The sequence below is a fragment of the Propithecus coquereli genome, unplaced genomic scaffold, assembly GCF_000956105.1.
Source record: "Propithecus coquereli isolate 6110/MARCELLA unplaced genomic scaffold, Pcoq_1.0 Scaffold117, whole genome shotgun sequence".
NCBI lineage: Eukaryota > Metazoa > Chordata > Mammalia > Primates > Indriidae > Propithecus > Propithecus coquereli.
In genome coordinates this window covers 2,873,622-2,894,895 of record NW_012135747.1, presented here as the reverse complement: position 1 = coordinate 2,894,895, position 21,274 = coordinate 2,873,622, and the positions used below count along the sequence as shown (strand labels likewise).

The window sequence follows — 21,274 nt, the reverse complement described above, 5'->3', positions numbered from 1 at the left end:
ATTCCATTGACCAAAGAACATTGAGCAATTCTTTTAAAAATATCCTGTAGATGAAACTTATATTCATTAAAAAATTGCTGTATTATCATAAGTAAGTAAAGATATCAAAAGGTGAATTATATGCTTTTATTATGTAATATTAACAAAGCAGCAACACGGGTTATGCATAGTTTATGCAAAGTATTAAAAAACAGTTTAAGACATCTAAATCTCCAGCAATTTGAAAAATTAAAAATGTACTTCTGAGATAATCAGGTATGAAATGTCTATCTCCCAACTGTTTACAAGGAACTTTAGAATTTATTTATGTATGGGAAAATACGTCTTCAGCTTCATTACTAATTTCTCATTATTTCTATGACCATAAAAAGGTACTCTTCTCTTTGTTTATTATGCATAAGCTATGGCATGATGGAGTAGGGGGAGGAGTTGCCTAGAGGGACTAAATAACTAAAGGGAAGAGCCAGGACTGGGACTCTAAGCCTTGGAACTGTCTAATGAGGCACTCTGCCTCCCACAGCTAGCTCTTCACAGCTCTGCAAAAGACTAATAAACTCACGCCAACAAAAATAAAACACTCACATATCTAATTCAGTAACTAACACCCTAAGGATATGCAGTTTGCTCCTGACCAGAACTAGAGTACTCACTTTCTTTGCGAACTTCCTCAAGTGCAGCAGTAAGCTCATCCTTTAAAACCGTAGCTTCCTGGGCAATCTTCTCTCCCTTGTCTAGTAAATTCCAAGTTGCTTCCTCCACAGAAGCTAGAAGGACTTTGGCTCTTTTTGAACATCCTTTTTTCCTGTTGGAAGGATTCTGGGGGCAATTTACAAGTGTAGTAACCTAAAATTGGAAAAATACAAACCACTCATTAGACAAACTGTAAGGAGAACACAGTCCTGGGATATCATAGCCCAGGAAAAAAAAGGAAGTATAGTTGACCCTTGAACAACTTGAGGGTTAGGGATGCCAACCCCCCATGCAGTTGAAAATACAAGTATAACTCTTGGCTCCCCCAAAACTTAACTACTAATACACTACTGTTGACTAGAAGCCTTACTGATAACATAAACAGTCAATTAGCACATATTTTGTATGTTATATGTATTATATGCTGTATTCTTACAATAACATAAGCCAGAAAAAAGAAAATGTTATTAAGAAAATCATAAGGAAGTGAAAATATATTTACTAGTCATTAAGTAGAAGTGGATTATCATAAAGGTCTTCATCCTTGTGGTTTTCAAATTGAGTAGGCTGAGGAGGAGGAGGAGGGGTTGGTCTTGCTGTCTTGGGGTGGCAGAGGTAGAAGAGGTGGAGGAGGTGGAAGGGGAGGCAGCACACTCAGTATAACTTTTATTTTTAAAAATCCACATGTAAGTGGACCTGCACAGTTCAAACCCATGTTGTTCAAGACTCAACTGTATTTCATAGTAACATAATACATTCCCAGTACTATTGGTACATCCCCAAATGTCAAGTCATGGCACCAAGAGCAGCAGCATTGGCTACCACAGAGTTCCGAAGTAGAGGGAGGAAGGGAGAGCCATAGAGATTGAATCTCATCAAATTTTACTATTGGAAGAATGATTTAGAAGACTCTGTGTGTAATTGTTTTAATTACAGCAACTTCATGTGGAAAAAAAAATACAGAACCTTGATAAAGCAAAGAGAAACAGAAAAGTATATATCTCCAAAATATCAAATAATTATAAAATAAAACATACCACTTTGTAGGCAGCAACCTATTTCAAGATGAAGGCAAAAGTAATTATAATTGAGTCAGTATTAGTCTATTTAGGCTGACAATAGAGATTACTAATATTGGGGAAGAGGGGAACATTCTGAAATATACAAAATGGTGTTTACCTCAAGGGAACAAAGCTCAAATCCTTACTATGACCTACTCTCTTACCCTTTGTAACCTCTCTGACCTGCCTCCTATCCTCTCCTCTAACTCAGTTGGCCTCTCAAGCAAATAGGTCCTGCTCAAAGTCCCCATGCAAGAGGCCTTTCCTGCCCACCCCCATCTTCACCCTCTTTTACTGTTCCTTTACCCCACTTTGTTTTTCCTCAAAACATTTATAGAGCCTGACATTTTTGTTTATATGTTTATTGTGTGCTGCCAATACTAAAAATGTAAACTCTATGAAAGCATGAAATACACTTTGTTCTCCATATCCAGAATAATGCACAAGGTAGGGGTTCAATAAATATTTATTACCTAAATGCCTTGATGAATACGGTAGTTGAAAAGAGGGACTTTTTAACATCTATATTTTGAATTGCCTGAATATGTTAATGATGAGCATGTATTTCTCTTGTAAATTTGTTTAAAATACAACAAACTCCTTACCACAAGTATGTGAGGTGATGGATGTATTCATTACACTATAAATATATATAAATTTTGTCAATTTTACCTTAATAAAGTTGGGAAAAAAACAAAAAAAAAGGAAAGAAATGAATTTTAACCAAAAAAAAAAAAAGAACAAACTCATGATAACATTATTTAAAGATGAAAATTAAGCATTTGTATTTGGAAACAAAAACATCATAATGAATTACATTATGAAAAATACCAACTTCATCCATTTCTTAATCAAACCTTGGATCCCAATCACAAATTTTGGATAAAATTTTTGTAAACAAAAATTACAATCCCCATTAAAAATCACCATCATAGAGAAATGTGGGGAAAAAACTTGCATCCAGTATTTAAAATAGAAGATCTGAAACTCCTATAGAAAGCTATGCTCCTGCGTGTCATCAAATAGTCAAGCCTTATTATAATTATGCATCACGTCTTTGGCAACAGACTATATATACATAACCTTCCTGCTCACAGCCTCTAGAGATTTTACTTACTGGTTATTCATGGAGCATTAGATGTTTGTTTACCTGAATATCTGGACCCAGCTTTTAGTGAGGAACTGAGAAAAAACTTATAAGCTATTAGGGAAATATGTAGATGAAAATAATTTTTGTCTATTTTATTCAAATTTGTTTTGTTCCCATGTTCATGACCCAGAGTGAAATGTCTTACAGCAAGTCTTTGTTTCCCCTCTTAGGAAATAAGAACAATCATATTGTCCTATAAGACTATGGGAAGGTTAAATAAGGTAAAGTATTTTGTAAAATGCATAACATGACACAAATACTGGTTGGCATTTAATGTGTATTTTCTAGTTCATTCCCCACACGCATGCAAAAAATTGATTATGGGAATCTTTATCAAAGGTGTTCTCTCTTGGCCTAATCTTTTCTTGCTCTTAGGCCCCCTGTGCTAAATGTAATGAAGGCAGTTAACAAAGCACATACTATATGCTTTATAAGCAGCTAACTAGGGTCATGTGTCTTCATCATGGATTACATAAGGATGACAATAAACCTAATTTATTGCATGGGTTTTCACAAACTGCAAAAGGCAAATATCTCACTACTGTCAGTCTAATTTATATATTGAGAGTTAAAAGATATTTGTCCAGATTAAGACAAATTATAACACCTCGTTTAAAACCTTTGTTTAAAATGAAGAATAAGTACCATTGTCTAAAATGTTCCTTCAGAATGTATTTTAAGTGCCACAATTCATGATGCTTCCCACTGCACATTCCTCCTCTATTGTTCAGATCTTCTATGCACCAAATGTTTTCCATAGAATAGCCTGGGCTTTGAAATTAAAATGAGCATTCCAGAAATGCTTTGTTCCTTATAATAAATGCCAGAGAAGTAAGAAATGTGAAAAGAACATTGTATAAGAACATTGTGCTTCCATCAAAAAAATACATTTGCTACTTTCAAGTTATTCACTTTTAAAAGTTGTTTGTACCTATGTTTTCTTTTAAAATATCCCAATATATTTATTTAATATTGATTAAACTAAAGTCAAGTGCTGTTTTCAATGATTCATTTTATTCCAGAAAGTAAATATAGCTTGGTACCTTTGTGGAAAAAAAAAAAAGAAAGCTGAACTTTATTTTTCACCCCAACTCACCTAAGAGATATACCCTACTCTCATCAGTGACTGTGACTCACTATAGCAGGTGATTCTCACCCAGGGGAAGGAGAGGGGTCTGTGCATATCCTATTTGAAAGGGTCTCCCATCTCTTCAAGGAATACCAGCAACAAGTAAAATTAGCTTTCAAGTTATTCTGTAAAATAACCTATATCCTCATTTCCTTTTTCAGTATAAAATCAGTTATATTTTTACAAGGAACACAAAAACTTTAGTTGAAAGTTGCAGCAAAGATGATTCTAATGTAGGGTCCAAGTCTGTGTTTTATTAACATTACTTTTTGTCACTAATACATAACCCTCTCCTTCCCCTCTTTCTCAGACTTTAGGGGTCCCTCTCATATGGAAAATCTCTAGGCATGCTGCATTAGAGAGACTGGATTTGCTCGCCTTTCTTTAGTCTGTAAATATACGCTAGGCTATGAAGACACACTTTCATCTCATTGATACAGGAAGAAGCTCCCCATTGAAATAGTCTGAAATTAGAGGCTTCAAGTAATAGGAAAAGAAGAAATTCCCACTTTATTAATTCTGCAAGTTTAACATTCCACAAAGCCAGGCATATTTTTAAATGGTGTGTTATATTTACATATTAAAATTTAGAGTAGGAAAAAGAAGTTTTTTATAACTTTATTAATTCAGATGTGCTTCTCAAGATGCTCCAAAGATACTGAAAATTAAATTGATATGCTTAGTGAACCAAGCCATCAACTATCATTACATATGAGGAGTCTTCAAAAAGTTCATGGAAAATGTGTATTATGAAAAAATTATGCATAGATTTCAAATATTTTTGCACCAAATAAATTCATACTAACTCGTATGCCCAGATGAGCTGCAGACAAAAGCAGAACTTTCAACAGAAATTTTAAATAAGTGGGATCAAGATCCTGAAGCATTTTTTCAAAGAATTGTAGTAGGAGACGAAATGTAGCTTTATCAATATGATCCTGAAGACAAAGTATAATCAAAGCAATGGCTACCAATAGGGGGAAGTGGTCTAGTTAAAACACAGATGGATACTTGCAGATGGTAATATGAAAAAGAAAAAAAACACAAGAGCAAAGGTCATGGCAACAGTTTTTGGGAATGCTCAAAGCATTTTGCTTGTTGACTTTCTGGAGGGCCAAAGAACAGTAACATTTTCTTATTATGAGAGTATTTTGAGAATGTTAGCCAAAGCCTGAGCAGCTAAATGCCCAGGAAAACTTTACTAAAAAGTCCTTCTCCACCACATTCCTCTCATCACATTCCTTCTCATTCCTCTCATCAAACAAGGGCAATTCTGTGAGAGTTTTGATGGGAAATCATTAGGCATCCACCTTCCAGTCCTTCTGACTTCTTTTTGTTTTCTAATCTTAAAAAATCTGTAAAGGGCATCCGTTTTTCTCCATTTAATAATATATAAAAAAAAAACTGCATTGACATAGTTAAATTCCCTCAGTTCTTCAGAGATGGACTAGATGGCTGGTATTATTACTTACAAAAATATCTTGAACTTGATGGCGACTATGTTGTGAACTAAAAATAAAATCCTAAGCCCTCTGCTAACTGAATGGACCCCTCTTGGCCAAGGGGACCCCAGAAATACCTAGTTCCTAGCCATGATGGGATGGGAGAGATAAAGCACAATTACAGGCATGATTTCCCTTCATAAATATTCATGACTCCTCCTATAGCCTGTTGAATATGTATATTTGACCACCCCACTCAGTACAGAATCCTGTTCCCTTCTGTCTCTTCTTTGAAGCACATGTGCCTGGCTTCTGGCCAGGATTCAACTTCCCAACCTATCGAAATGGCCACCCAACAAGCTGCTACCCTTTATGAGAAATAAAGCTTTCCTTTTTCCAAAGTATAAGCCTCGTTAATTTCTTTTTAGTTAACAATGTTGAAAATAAAATTTACAATTTTTATTCTTTTAATTTCATTTTCCACAAAATTTTTGAAGTCCCCTCATAGAACCCCACTACCACACAATAGAAACATTGTAGAATATGGCATAAGGCTGTGATTTACTTTCATTTGTTGCATCAGTGCAACAATTGCTTTAGCATCTCAGACTCTAGCTTTCTGAAGTTTTCTTTAATGCCAATTTGAGTAACACATTTATATTCTATAACCATGTTCATTCCCAATCTAACTCTAAATTTTTTTAAATTCTATCATTGAAGTACAAAAAGCCCAGGTTAACAGCTATGTCTTTTCTTGTTTATTAGCTAAAACATTTTGAATTTTAACCTTTCTTCGATAGCTCACAAGAGCCTTCAGGGCTACTTTTGCTCCCTTGAGTTAATTTTAATGTATGAAATAAAATATAAGACATTTAAGCTATGTTAATTAGCGAAAACTTCAGCAGAGTTCTAAAAGAAATTAGAAGGGTAGAAAAATAAAGCTCTCTAGATAAGTAAAACCTGTGATTTTTCAAAGTAAAAGCCATCATCCAGTATTGGGGAAGAACAGATTGTCTCTTCTTCAAGTTCTTGATAATTTCAATTGTTCCTTACTTCCTACCAAAAACAATACTTCCAAAAGTAGTGGGGAAGATTGAAGGGTTGGGAACTCAGCAAATGCATACCTCTGGATTAATATTCAACAGCCCCCAAAACCAACTACAATCTTTTAGTTCTTCTCAAGCCAATAAACACTTACTGAGCACATACTGTGTTCAAAACAATACCCTAGGCATTCAGGAAAAAAAGATGATTAAGCTTCAGTATGTGATCAAAGAAATACACAACTAACTACAATATAAAAGGCAGAATGATAACTGTTTACACTTATATGAATAGAAAAAAGTGCTGCAAAGGTTATAAATATTCACAAGGATTAAGTAGGGCTTACAAGAAGAGTCTTGACGGACAGTTGGCTTTCTACCAGGAGAGATAGAAGGGAGGATGAGCCAAGGAAAGAAAACCATGTGCAAAGGGGCAGAGACAGAAATTATTTTTTCTGAAAGTAGTAGATAGTCAAATTTGGCAGACGCTGGGGTAAAAACAGAAAATTGGTGAGAAATAAAGCTAGGAAGTAGGTTGCAGTTTAAATATGAAAAGTTTTAAAAGCCAAGGAAAGAGTTAATATTTAATTCAATTCAATAGGCAATAGACAATTCAAACACAGCATGCCCAAAGTAGGAGCCTTCTTCCACAACTGCCTCTCCTCCATCTACATTTCTTACCTCAGGAGCTGATACCTCTAACCTGAGGCAGAAACCCAGAAATCATCTAGGATCATTGTCCTCTCCAAGTCTTTCTCATCCATGATACAGAAACAGGGCATCAATCTCAGCTCCATCCATCAATCTGTCTCTGTCATTATGAAAAGTGTATGCAACGATTCTGGCCCTTGTAGAGTCCTTTTTTTTTTTTTTTTTTTTAGAGTCTCACTCTGTCACCCAGGCTGGAGTGCAGCAGTGCAATCATAGTTCACTGTAATATCAAACTCCTGGGATCAAGTGATCCTCCTGCCTCAGTCCCCAAGTAGCTGGGACTACAGGCATGCACTACCATGCCCAGCCAATTTTTAAGGTGATCCTCCCTCCCACCTCATCCTGCCAAGTGCTGGGATTACAGGCATGAGCCACTATGGCTGGCCCTCATTGAGTCTTTTATGAAGACTCTCCTGAGAGGTCTCACTGCCTCCACACCAGTCCCACACTCTCACGAGAACCATCTCTTTAAAATGCAAATCAGTCATACTTCCACCAGCTTACAATTCTCCAATGGCTACCTGCTGCCTACAAGATAAATCCAAACTCTTCACTGTGGTTTATGAGGCAATTTATGTTCTCACTCATGACTAAATTTTCACTGTCAGCTTCCATTTGTGGAGTTTGACAACAAACTACCTGTTAGGCTCAGAACAGGAAATGTTGACCAACCTTGACCTAGAGTGACTCCTTTCCCTTACAGCCCCTGGTTTGTGGATCATTACCTTGCAATTAGCCCTTAACATACTGCATCCCCAACTTTACCATGAACTCAAAAAGAGCAGGGGCATGCTTGAATCATCCTGAAAATCCAAAGCTAGCATGCTGTAAATAATAAATAATGGTTGACTTAATGAAAAAGAAAAGGAATGAAACTCCAGATTTTAAAAGTCTTAAACCAAGAACAACGATGTTGAATGATTTGGACAAGGTTACCAATAGAACTGGTTGCTAAGCCACTATTAAAATTTAAGTTTAGCAATAGCATGTGGTAGCTTCCATCAAAAAGAATTCCTTAATGTGGGATTTTTTGTCATTTCTCATGTCTAGTATCATGGAAAAGCAAATTTTTGTAAATTCTGAATAAACAAGTCTCCATTCATATAGTTTACTTAGAGTCTCATCAGTTCAAAGTGAACTAGAATCAAGTATATTATATTCAGTCTTTTTTTGCCCAAAAAAAAAGTTACATAGTTCATTTTCAAGCTATAAATAAACAGAGCAGGCACACTATTTTTATTATTGAGTTTTCATTTCTTCAATCCTTTTATTCGTTTGCTAGGGCTGCCATGACCAAATACTACAGACTATGTAGCTTAAACAACAGAAATTTATTTTCTCATGATTCTGGAGGCTAGAAGTCTAAGATCAAGGTGTTGACAGGTTTGGTTTCTCCTGAAACCTCTCTGGCTTGCAGATGACCACCTTCTTTCTGTGTCTTCATGTGTGCACATAACTCTTATGTCTCTGTTAAATCCTAATCTCCACTTTTTATAAGAGCACCAGTCATATTGGATTAGGGCCCACCCTAATGACCCCATTTTAATTTAATTACTTCTATCTCCAAAGGCCCTATCTCCAAATACAGTCACAGTCTGAGGTACTGGGGTTAGGGCTTCCACTCTGAATTGAGTGTGGGGGAGGACACAGTTCAGCCCATAACAATCCTCACCACAAATGATACAGAAAGTATAAAACAACCATAACCTTTTTTTAAACATGTACTTTAGGGTTTTGTTTGTTTGTTTGTTAGGTTAACAAACTGCTAACACAAGGTATTACTTTGAGCTATCGAGGGACAGCAACCAAGCCCATGTAGATCCCTCTCCAATTCTACCAGCCCTCTGTGCTACACAGATGGCATCACAAAGCAAAGAGATTTACATGTCAAACATATAAACGGCTGTAGCTAAATATTTTAATCCAGGAAGTACAACCAGGAAAAGACCACATGCTGAGACTAACATCAAATATTAGTTTCTTCCAGTTTTTACTTAACTACTTACCACCCAAAAACAAACAAATAAAAAAGGTTTGGGCCGGGTGCGGTGGCTCACGCCTGTAATCCTAGCACTCTGGGAGGCCGAGGCCAAGGAGGGAGGATCGCTTCACCTCAGGAATTCGAGACCAGCCTGAGCAAGAGTGAGACCCCATCTCTACTAAAAATAGAAAAACTTAGCTGGGCAACTAAAAATATAAACAAAAAATTAGCTAGGTGTGGTGGCATGCACCTGTAGTCCCAGCTACTCGGGAGGCTGAGGCAGGAGAATTGCTTGAGCCCAGGAGTTTGAGGTTGCTGTGAGCTAGGCTGATGTCATGGCACTGACTCTAGCCCAGGCAACAGAGCAAGATTCTGTCTCAAAAAAAGTTTTGGACTCCACCATTCATCTATTCAACAAATATTGGTGGTGTACCGACACTGTGCCAAGAGAATATGGCAATGAGCCTCATTCTCCTAAAGGGAGACAGAATAAACAAATGCATAAGTAATTGTATAACACAATAGCAGGAATGGATATGTGCTATGAAGGAAGTGAAGAAGGGTAAGAGAAGAAACAGCAAAGGGGAAAGGCTAGTTTAGACTGTGTATCAAGGAAGGCATATCTTATTAGGTAACAAGGACCCAAGAAAATAGAGGGAGACATTTGAATATCTGAGGAAAACATCCCAGAGGAAACAATGCACCATGCAAAGCCTCCAAAACAGGATTCTGATTGTTGTATTCCAGGAGCAGCAGGAAGGCCAGTGCCCCTGAGCATAAGAAATGAAATAAGGATGGTATCAAGGCACCATTCTGGATGCACTGTGGAGAATAGACTAGAGAGCAGGCAAGGATCGGGGAGGAAGGGGAGAGACGGAAAGGAAAGCAGTTAGGAGGCTGTTCAGTAGCCCCAGTGGAGACTGCATGGGCTTGTTCCAGGGAGCGGTGCTGGAATTGTTGAAAAGTGACAGAATTTTGGTATATTCTGAAGTGAGTCAATAGGGTTTGCTGATAGATTGGACATGGGTTATGAAAGAAATATGGCATCAAGGATGACTCTAAGGCATATAGCTTGAGCAGCTGGGTGAATGGAAGTAACATTTATTTAGGTGAGAAAATTAGGAGACATGAGAAGGAAGGGGAATCAAGAGTTAAGCTTTAAGCATGTTAAATTTGCCTTTTAAAGTTGCTAAGTTGGAGACTAGTATACAATTCTGGAGTTGAGAGAGGTAAGGGCTGGAGATGTGTTTCTTATGGCTTATCTTTTTAATGGTTCACATATCAGTTGTTTCACTGATTTTACTAAAATTTCAAAGATATTTTAGAGCAATATTTTTTTTAAAAATCAGAGATTAGATGCAATCTCCTAAAAACAATGTATAACTGAAAAGAAGTCACCAGACTGAGGTTTGAGGCACCCCAATATTTAGAGACAGTCTTTCTCAGGAAACCTAACCAATAACCTATTAATCCTAGGATATGAGGCTTTTGCCATTTAAAATATATCAATAATTTACGAAAGATGCCTGTTTTATGCAAAGCAACAATTCAGAGACAAATTCAGTTTAACAAAATGTAAAGTTAATCATCTAGTCTCCTTCTCTACAAACAAATATTGCCAAAAATGAGGAGAAAAACTACCAAGATGTTGAATTTAGCAAACTAAGGGGAAATTATATTCATGCTGCTATTTATACCTAAATCAAGCACTAATCATTCTGGTAAATCAATAACCAATAGTTTACATATACTACAATACTGATTCAAAGAAGTGCTGAACAAGAAAAAGCAAAAGGACAATTCTTTTCCATCAATAACCTTTGCCTGCTTGAAGGAAACAAAATAAGAAGTAAAAAATCCAATCAGATCAAAGCTGACCCTGAAATAAAGGATGAGTTGACTTCACATGTAGTAGTTTAGACGTGTTCACATGATCCCTTGGTTCATTCAGCCCAGTACTCCATTTCCAGCAATGACTGATGGTAGAATGTGATTTTGAACCTTAATTATATGTTCCAGCTTTGTTTAATAATCATTTATAATCCTATCAGCCATAAAAGTGAATAAACTATGTAAACGTGCTTTGTCAACACAAATTTATAAAGCTTTATCTTCATTCCACTCCCACTATCTGTTGCCAGATTCCTTTTTTCCCATCTACCTTAAACCATCAGATTTACTCTTTCATGTTCTCTTCTAACATAAAACTCCATTTTATTGAAGATATACAGGAAAAAAGGTACACAATTACTTGTTCATCATGAATAAGAGAGACAACAAAGAAAGACCATAGGAGATAGTAATTAGATTTGTAGGGCTCAAGATTCTATAGCAACATAAATGTGGTTTAAATAAACTCATCAATGAGTTAAATGCTGATGCTTTAAAATTGATTAGATTGTGTCCACCTTATTTGTCATAATTGTCTCTAAGTCAATAAAGCCATTTTGTCTCATTTTTTTGTAAAAATTAAGTATCAGTCACCAATCTTAAATCTCTTTGGCCAGCATTTGACTTTTAATGCCCCAAAGTCCCTTCTTTGATATTACCATAGTCCCTTAATTCTAAAATACTATCAATTATAACACAAAGTCCCTACTTTGATATCACAGTCCCTTAATTCTGAAATATTATCAGTTATAACACAAACCATCAATTTAACCACTTCTTTTCAGAATGTAAGTTTGGATAATATTTTACCAATATTGAACTTTCCATATCCAAGGCTGAGCTAAGAGACCTATTATCAAGGGATGATGACAGCAAATAGAACAAAGATACCATCAATCATCTTTAAATTTCAAAGCTGACTTTCTTAAGGTCTTTAGCAACAAAATAGTTGTGAAGCTAGAGGGATCACACTACCTGACTTCAAAATACACTACAAAGCTATATACCAAAATAGCATCAGACTGTCATAAAAACAGACATGTAGGCCAATGGAATAGAATAAAGAATCCAAAAATAAATCCACATATTTATAGCCAACTGATTTTCAACAAAGGCACCAAGAACACTCATTGGAGAAAGGACAGGCTCTTCAATAAATGATGCTGCAAAAACTCGATATCTATATGCAGAAGAATGAAACTAGACCCTTATCTCTCACTATACACAAAAATCAACTCAAAATGGATTAAAGTCGTAAATATAAGACCCAAAATTATTAAACACTAGAAGAAAACACAGGGGAAATACTTTAGAATATTGGTCAAGCAAAGATTTTTATGGACAAGACCTCAAAAGCACAGGCAAAAAAAGCAAAAATAGACAAACAAGATTATATCAAACTAAAAATCTTCTACACAGCAAAGAAAACAATCAACAGAGTGAAGAGACGACATGTTGAATGGGACAAAATAGAATAGACATCTCTCAAAAAAAGATATACAATGGCCAAACAGTATATGAAAAAAATGCTAAACATCACTAATCTTCAGGGAAATGCAAATCAAAACCACAATGAGATATCATCGCATCCCAGTTCAAATGGCTATTATCAAAAAGACAAAAAATAATAAATGCTGGTGAGGATGCAAGGAAAGGGGAACTCTTATACACTGTTGGAGGGAATGTAAATTAGTACAGCCATTATGGAAAACAGTATGGAGGTTCCTCAAAAAGCTAAAAGTAGAACTAAAATATGATCCAGCGATATATATATATATATCCAAGGAAGGGAAATCAGTATATCAAAGAGATGTTTATTGAAGCACTATTCACAATAGCCGAGATAAGGAATCAACCTAAGTATCTATCAACAGATGAATGGATAAAGAAAATGTGGTAAACATACACAATGGAATATTACTCATCCACAAAAAAGAATAAAATCTTATCATTCATGGCAATGTGGATGACCTTGGAGGACACTATGTTAAGTAAAATAACCCAGGCACAGAAATATAAATATTTCATGTTCTCATCCTTATGTGGAAGCTTAAAAAGTCTCATAGAAGTAGAGAGTAGAATAGTGGTCACTAGAGGCTGGGAAGGGTGGTGAGGGAGAAGGGTATAGTGAGAGGTTGGTTAACAGATATAAAATTACAGCTAGATAGGAGGATTAAGTTCTAGTGTTCTGAAGCACTGTAAGGTGACTATAATTAACAACAATTTATTGTGTATTTTCAAATAGCTTGAAGAGTGGATTTTGAATGTTCCCAACACAAGGAAATAATAAACATTTGAGGTGATGGATATGCTAATTACCCTGATTTGATCATTACACATTGTATACATGTATCAAAAATATCACCCTGAACACCATAAATATGTACAATTATTATGTGTCCATTAAAAATAATAATAGGCCAGGAGTGGTGGCTCACACCTGTAATCCTAGCACTCTGGGAAGCCGAGGCAGGAGGATCACTTGAGCTCAGGAGTTTGAGACCACCCTAAGCAAGAGCAAGACCCTGTCTCTACTACAAATAGAAAGAAATTAGCCAAACAACTAAAAAAAAAAAAATAGAAAAAATTAGCCGGGCATGGTGGCACATGCCTGTAGTCCCAGCTACTCGGGAGGCTGAGGCAGGAGAATCGCTTGAACCCAGGAGTTTGAGGTTGCTGTGAGCTAGGCTGATGCCACGGCACTCTAGCCCCAGCAACAGAGTGAGACTCTATCTCAAAACAAACAAAAAAAAAGAGGCAGAACCATGCTCACTATTGGCTGATATAAGGCCCAGCACAGCAGCTCTTACATTGTAACCACCAGGGAACTTTTTAAATTATCGCCTAGTCCTACTCCCAGAGATTCTGATTTAACTAACTGGCTTCATGTGAGGTCTGGGCAGCAGGATTTTTAAAAGCTCCCCAGGTGATTTTAATGTGCAGCCAGGGTTGAAAACCACTGGGCTAACAGAATCTCAACAGCAATAGGAATTTTCTGAATTGCCTACTTAGCACTCTTTCCCCAAGTGAGGCTTTTGTGTCTATCACAGGACTTGGCCACAGACCACTCCACGATAATTTATCTCATGGGGGCTCTCAGCTATGAGATATTGCTCATTTCTTATCTTTCCTTAATCAGTAAGTGCAGAATATCTCCATGAAAAAATGGTCAGTCTAGAACAAGGGCCTGCAGATTAAGTCTCTGGGGCCAAATCCAGCCACTTGTCTAGTTTTGTAAATAATAAAGTTTTATTGGAACACAGTCACACCCATTTGTTTACATATTGCCTACATCTGCTTTCACACAATTGCAGTGTAGTTGCAACAAAGACCCTATGGCAGTCAAAGCTGAAACTATGTACTATCCAGGCCTGTACAATAAAAGTTCAGCAATCACTGGTCTAGAGTCATGGAGTTTTGAAGCTGCAACAGTATCTTCTAAGACAAATTAAGTGTCCTAAAATAGCCCAGGAGATTCTATGAAGAGTCGTCATACCTCGAGCACTGAAAATGACCACATTTGGGGACATATCGACTCCTATCCTTTCAGCCAGCTAAACCACAATTGCACCTATCAATATAGCATTTTCCACTAAAAGGGCACATAGATCTGGGCTTATCCTACACCACCTGACTGCCTGTGCAGTTTATAAGAGAAAGGTCACATCCCAAAGCTAAGTTAGAAGTGGATATCTGTGGGATCAATCTGAATTCATGGAGGAAAAGATGAGCTGCGACAGAAAGATAAGGTATTAACAGAAATGGAGTGGATTGGAGGTGGTCAGAGAATCCAGAACAAGAGGACAACAACATTAAAGTGAATAGAAAAAAAAAAAATAGAGTCTGATAGGCCAAAAAGTCTAGGAAGCAAGCTGAAAAGAGGTGAAGGCCAAAAAGTCTAGGAAGCAACCTGAAAAGAGGTGAAGCATGTGCAGTGACTGACAGCTGCCCACAGATAATCTCAAAGCCACCAGGCGGGGATATCCTTGTATGCTTGCCATACATACTTCCACTGGACTTGCACTATTTTAATCAACTAGCTACTGGTTTTTCTTTTTTTTTTTTTTATTTCAGCATATTATGGGGGTACAGATGTTTAGGTTACGTATGTTGCCCCAGCCCCCGCTACTGGTTTTTCTTATCCTTATTTTAATTTAAAGAGTGTCTTCCTTTTTCTCCACTATTTGTTTCTTAAGGAATGCTATAGCCTAACAATTTTCTCATGGGAGCAGTTTTCTGGTAGTAAAAGAATGCAGAGATTGAAGAATTCACTTTATTAGAATCAACTCAGCTTTACTGAATCACCCTAAACTTTAAAATGTTATTGAGGCAGAATTAAGTTTATTTCTTCATCCTACCATAAAAATAACATTTTTATACTTATTAAGCCTTGAGCCTATAAGTATTTAAAAGGCATTTAATTTACTAACTTTTAAGGTTATTTGAGGGTATAGTCAAAACTCTAATATTTGCTTACAAAATATTCTACAAGAACATTATATGTGTGCAGACTTGTCTTTCAGATTTCCTTGGAAGCTTCAAGATTAATTCTGGTATAAATTCTATCGATAGAATAATCAGCAAGGGTACAAAAAAGAAACTTGTAGATAAAATCAAGGAAGCATAAGTAAATGGCATCATGCTTATTCAAAATGATCCTATAAAGTTATACAATTGTTATGTATGCAAAATAATTAAAAATAAAAAATAATGCAAAAAAATGACTTATATATAAATGACAGAAAATAACCACAAACAAATAAAGCTTGAATTCTTTTCTGAAAGAAATAAAGGAAATTGTATCCTAGGAGACTAAGAAGCCAAAGAGGGCAAACATGTCCTCTCCCTGCTACCTGGAAGCCAATCAAATCTGTCTGTAGAACAGTGAGAAATTAACCCTTTTGGCATCTAGGCACCTATTTGCATAAATTAATATATATATGTGATTGCTTTCTTGCCTTTTTTTTTTTTCGGCTCAAAGAGGGTAGAAAGAAATTTTGTTGAGAGTGGGGTGTGGCAGAGAGGTTCTTCATAGGAGCCAAGGAGGAAGAAAAACATGATGCTTGGACAAGCTAGGATTAACTATTCCCCATCTAGCCGCTTGAACTGGGTTTGACTCTAACAAGGAGAGGGGAGAGAGTAGAGAAGAAGCTGAAAAGGTTTGTTTTCCTAAGAATTTTGGCTGACTCCAGGTCCAAGCATTGCTTCCTTGGGACCCATACTACAGATTGTGGCATAGAATTGGATAAGAGGCATTCTCCCCTCTTTTGTAGGAGTCCAGTGCCATTCTGCCACCTTGAGGACTGGCAGCTGAAGGAGACCAGGTAATTTCACTTTAAACTATGGCACCTTATTATGTCGATTATTTTAAATTAAAGGCCCTTAGAGACCATCAGACACTGGAAGAAGCTTTCCTCTGATATTCCCTTATCTGCCTAAAATCTGGACCCAACAGAGAAAAAAACAATTACTTCTAGTCCCTTCCCTGAGTTTTCATTAGTTTAACACTTATCACAGGAAGAGAGGCTGAAGTTTGTCAACACACCTGGACAGACTTTTGTCACAAACCATCGTCTGCTCTGTGGGCCCAGCAGAATTTGTCCCAGGTTATTGTATGTTTTCCAACCCTATTAAACTTTTCTAGAAGTCATTTACTATCCCCCAAGTTGCCAAATTTGTCCCATCTCCCCTCCCCTATGAAAAAGGGTATATAATCATCTGTACCCTATTGAGTTACCAGGTAATCATTCTCCTGTGATTCCTTCATGTTATGCTCATTAAAATAGATTTTTTTATGGCTTTTCTCCTATTAACCTACCTTTTGTCAGTTGATTTTTCAGCAAACCTTCAGAGGACAAAGGGGAAGTTTGCCCTTCTCCTCTACACAGGTGTGGAGGCATTGAGATATGACTACTTTGGCATGTCCATTTCCAGTCTCACAATGGGCACCACTGGTAGTCACCATCCCCCAGCAACATAGGCAAGCCAGACAAAACAGGAAAGCATAGCAGATAAACTGGTTTGGGAGACAAGTGAGTCGTATGTCAGAGACTCCAAAATTTGGAGATGAGGGGAAGAGCAGAAGAGAGGAGAGGTTTTGGAGGAAAATCCCCACTGTAGCATAAGTAATGAGGGCAATTACAAGAACCTGAATTGCTGCTGCTAATGACCTCCTTTGAATTTGCAGAGGGAGTATGAGGCCAGGGAATCAGGTGTCATAAGGAAGATTAGCATTTGGCCTGCATGGCCAGTGCTGAAGGGAACTGGAAACAGTGAGGCCCCGCAGAGGCTAGAGTATAATTCTGAGAATAGAATGTAGTTTGGAAACTGAAAAACATCTGTTAAAACCCTAGTAAATAGGTAATTTCATTGTCCCTGAACAGCAGGAGTTTGTGAATCCAAACTTGAAAACACCCCTATCACTATTACTCAAACTCTTCCCATGTCTCTATTTCTTTCTGTGTGTCTTTCAGCTTTGCACCTGATATAACTCTCAGAATATATGCAACTCCCCAAAGAAAGAATCGTAATAGGACCAACTCTAGACCATCCCTTAGAGGCGGAATTCTCATGCCAGAGCACTCCAGAGCCTTCTTGTCAATCTATAATTGTGTGTCACTGAGTCAGCTGCCCACCCCAAGAAAGTCAGCTGTGGCCATGGTGGCAAAGCGACATGATAGCAGATGGAGACTTAAAAAAAGGAATCCCTAAAAATAAGGCAATGGGAATGTAATAGTTACTGAGGCTGTTCACAAATATTCCCATTCTCCTCTCGGCACAGGGCAGGATTGCTCATCCCACATCCTTTTTGACCACATAACTTGCTTTGACCAAAGCAATGTGAGTGAAATTGACATATGTCACATCCAGGCAGACGTGTTAGGAGCTCTTGTATGATTCATCATTTTCTCTTTCCCCTGTAGCAGTGACAATGGAAGTACATGTTGAAATGAAGTGTACATTAGCCTGGATCCCTGAGTGCCTGTACTTAGCAGAGACCCCAGCGAACTCACATTAGACATGTAGCTTGAGCAGGAAATAGATTTTTACTAAGCCTCTGAGACTTGAGGGTTGTCTTCTTATCATATTATAACCTTGTTCATGCTAACTGATACAGGGTTTGGTAGATATTCTTAAACTTGACCCAGTGAATATAATAGCTGTCCCCAAGAGGACTCCCAGAAACAGGTAGGAGATACTAGGGAGATGGAAATGGCCAAGAGGTACTACAAACGTTAGGGGTGAAAGTCAGAGAAATAATGTTTATTACTAACTCTAACTAACTCTATATTTACCTCTTGAAAACATGGAATATATTTACATCAGAAAATACATTTGAACCTTTGTCCCCCCAAAAAAACTTTACAACACATAACACATTATAAGCAGTGTGTTATTATTTTTATTTTAAGGGATTTTGAGTAAATCAATTCCTTTAGCTCACATTCAACATAAATCTGACATATAGCAAGTTACATTTCGTGGCAAATTAAGATTATAGACGGTTTCATTATATAATGACTGTAGCATGATCTAGCAGTTTATATCCCCTTCAAAGACTGTACAACATAGAGATGTAAATTTTGTAAGTGCAATTCTGCACAAATAGACTTCCTGCATTGTATTTCCAAACTTGGATCTTGAAAGTGATAAAGTGCAGATGCCTACAGTGGCAATCATAAAAATGTAATTGCTGAGAAAAAAAATTATTTCTGATCCATTGGAGGAATTTATTACAGAGGGATGCAACTGTGTAAGTTATCACACAGAGAAAATGAAAGCGAATGATTGAAATATATACCAGGCTGAACATCCCTGCAAAACGACCTAGTGATTTACCTATGCTCAAGAGAAAAAAAAATAGATTAAGGATAAATCAGATTTGGTAGAGAAGACTCCGTTAACTATAAAAGAGCAGAATAAAGATTTATGAATAAATGAATTTAGAAGTTGGAGTGACATAATAGTATCTATGACCAATTACTCTAAAAATTAAAATATAATTTTGACTTTGAGTTATATACAGAGGTGATAAGTAATTTCTGTGGAACCCTGAAAGCAAAAGAATATAACATGAAGATAAATAATGAAGAAAGTGAAAAATTTTTAATGGGGCTACTAAATTAACTTTAACTGGTAGCAATATGAACTTAAAAGTCATGAACTTCTCTTGGAATGTTTTCCAGTATAATCTGGACTATATCATATACTTAAAATAAATCATATGATTATTTCAAATTAAATACTCTTTGGAACAATAACCAAGATACGGAAACAACTTAAATGTCCATCGATTGATAAATGGATAAAGAAAATGTGGTATACATACATATAGTAGAATATTATTCAGTCATAAAAAGGCAAGAAATACTGCCATTTGCCAACACGGATGAACCTGAAGGACACTATGCTATGTGAAATAAGCCAGAAACAGAAAGGCAAATACTAAATGATCTCACGCATATATGGAATCTAAAAAAGTCAAACTCATAGAAGCAGAGAGTAAAAGAGTGGTTTCCAGGGGCTGGAGGTAAGAGAAATGGGGTAGGTGTTGGTCAAAAGATACAAAATTTCAGTTTTAAGATGAGTAAGTTCTGGGACTCTAGTGTATAGCATAGTGACTGTAGTTAACAATACTGTATTGTTTACTTGAAATTTGATAAGAGAGTAGATTTTAATTGTCTTCACCACACACACACACACACACACACACACACACACACACACACAAAATGGTAACTATGGGTGGTGATGGATGTGTTAATTAATTTGACGGTGGTAATCATTGTACAATGCATAAGTATATCAAATCATCACATTGTATACCTTGAATATGTACAATTTTCATTTGTTAATTAAATATTTTAAAATAAAAAATAAATGCTCTTTGAGAAAAAAATTATGTGATGTGATGAACTATTCAGCACAATGTTATCCTAGAAAAAACATCTTTAATACAATTTAATGGGATCTTTTATTTGTGTTGATGGGTAATACATGATCAATGTGACAAATATAAGAAGGTTGAACATCAAATCCAAAAAGGTCATTTATTCTAAAATAATAAATTGGTTTTTGATAAGGAGAATCCCACTATAATGACAATCAAGAGTATATCGAAAAATTTAATTGTACTAGAATTCCACTTTATGAGATACCTCCTGCACATAGTAGATAGTCTATAAATTGTAAATATTTTTATTTAATATGACTTTAATATTGCTAAAATCTAGAAACTTTTTTGTAGCTAAGATTTTGGTAAGGTTGTATATCAAACCACTTTTAAGAAACCAATAAATATTTTTGAAAACATTGATGACAATCTTAAGGAAGATAAAATTGACAAGTACATTTACATGTAACTGAAAACTATCTGGTATATAATAAATACTGAGTTCCCTTTCTGTGACTCATCTACTTGTAGATCATGAAAAATCTAAATCCAGGCATAAGAAAAGCCCTCTAAAATTAGCATAATCATACTTTTTTAAAGAGATACATTTCTTTCCAAGCAAATAAAATTACTCAGGTCATTTTCATGCTTTTAATTTTCTAGGTGGACTCAGTTTATAAATGGTTTATAAATAAATAAATATGTTTATAAATGGTTATAATAGTTTTAGAACATGCCAGAAAATACACACACACACAAACTGTGACCAGCATGCCCTTTAATGTTAATTTACTTAGAATGTTTTCTATTAATTGCTAAAGCAATGAACTTACTTGACTAAAGCGAACATCAATTAGTTTCAGTTAGAATATAAAAAGAGTTTCTACATGATACTCTCTCTGTTTTAAGCTATATGTCAGCAACCTTTGTGAATAGCAAATCTTAAGTGACCAACTCTAATGTTCCATTGTTATAAGGCAAATAAGGGTTATGCAGTGACATCAATGTACTTGCTTTTAGCAGTCATCTCTAAAATGAAGGTCATTTCCCTACTCCTACTCCCTATAAGTTCATAGGAACAAAACCTTAAATGACTTGTGAGAACTCACTTAAACTTTCACCAAAAAACTTGGTGATATACATGAAAAGCCCAAAAATTCTCATATCCTGGCCACTGAACATTTACATTTAGTAATTAATCCTTGGGAAATAATACAAATTGACGACAAAAATTCATATGCAAAGATGTTCAGCACAGCAGTATTTATAATAGTAAAAAAAATA

The 21,274-nt window shown here is 36.1% G+C and overlaps 1 protein-coding gene across 1 annotated transcript in view; it reads right to left on the bottom strand.

Moving 5' to 3' along the window:
• CTNNA3 (catenin (cadherin-associated protein), alpha 3) overlaps positions 1-21,274 on the bottom strand; it is a 2,098,639-nt gene that overhangs the window by 2,015,488 nt on the left and 61,877 nt on the right. The window contains exon 3 of the mRNA XM_012658580.1: positions 651-843. Within this exon, the coding sequence (XP_012514034.1) occupies positions 651-843 (193 nt within the window). The remainder of the gene's footprint in view (positions 1-650; positions 844-21,274) is intronic.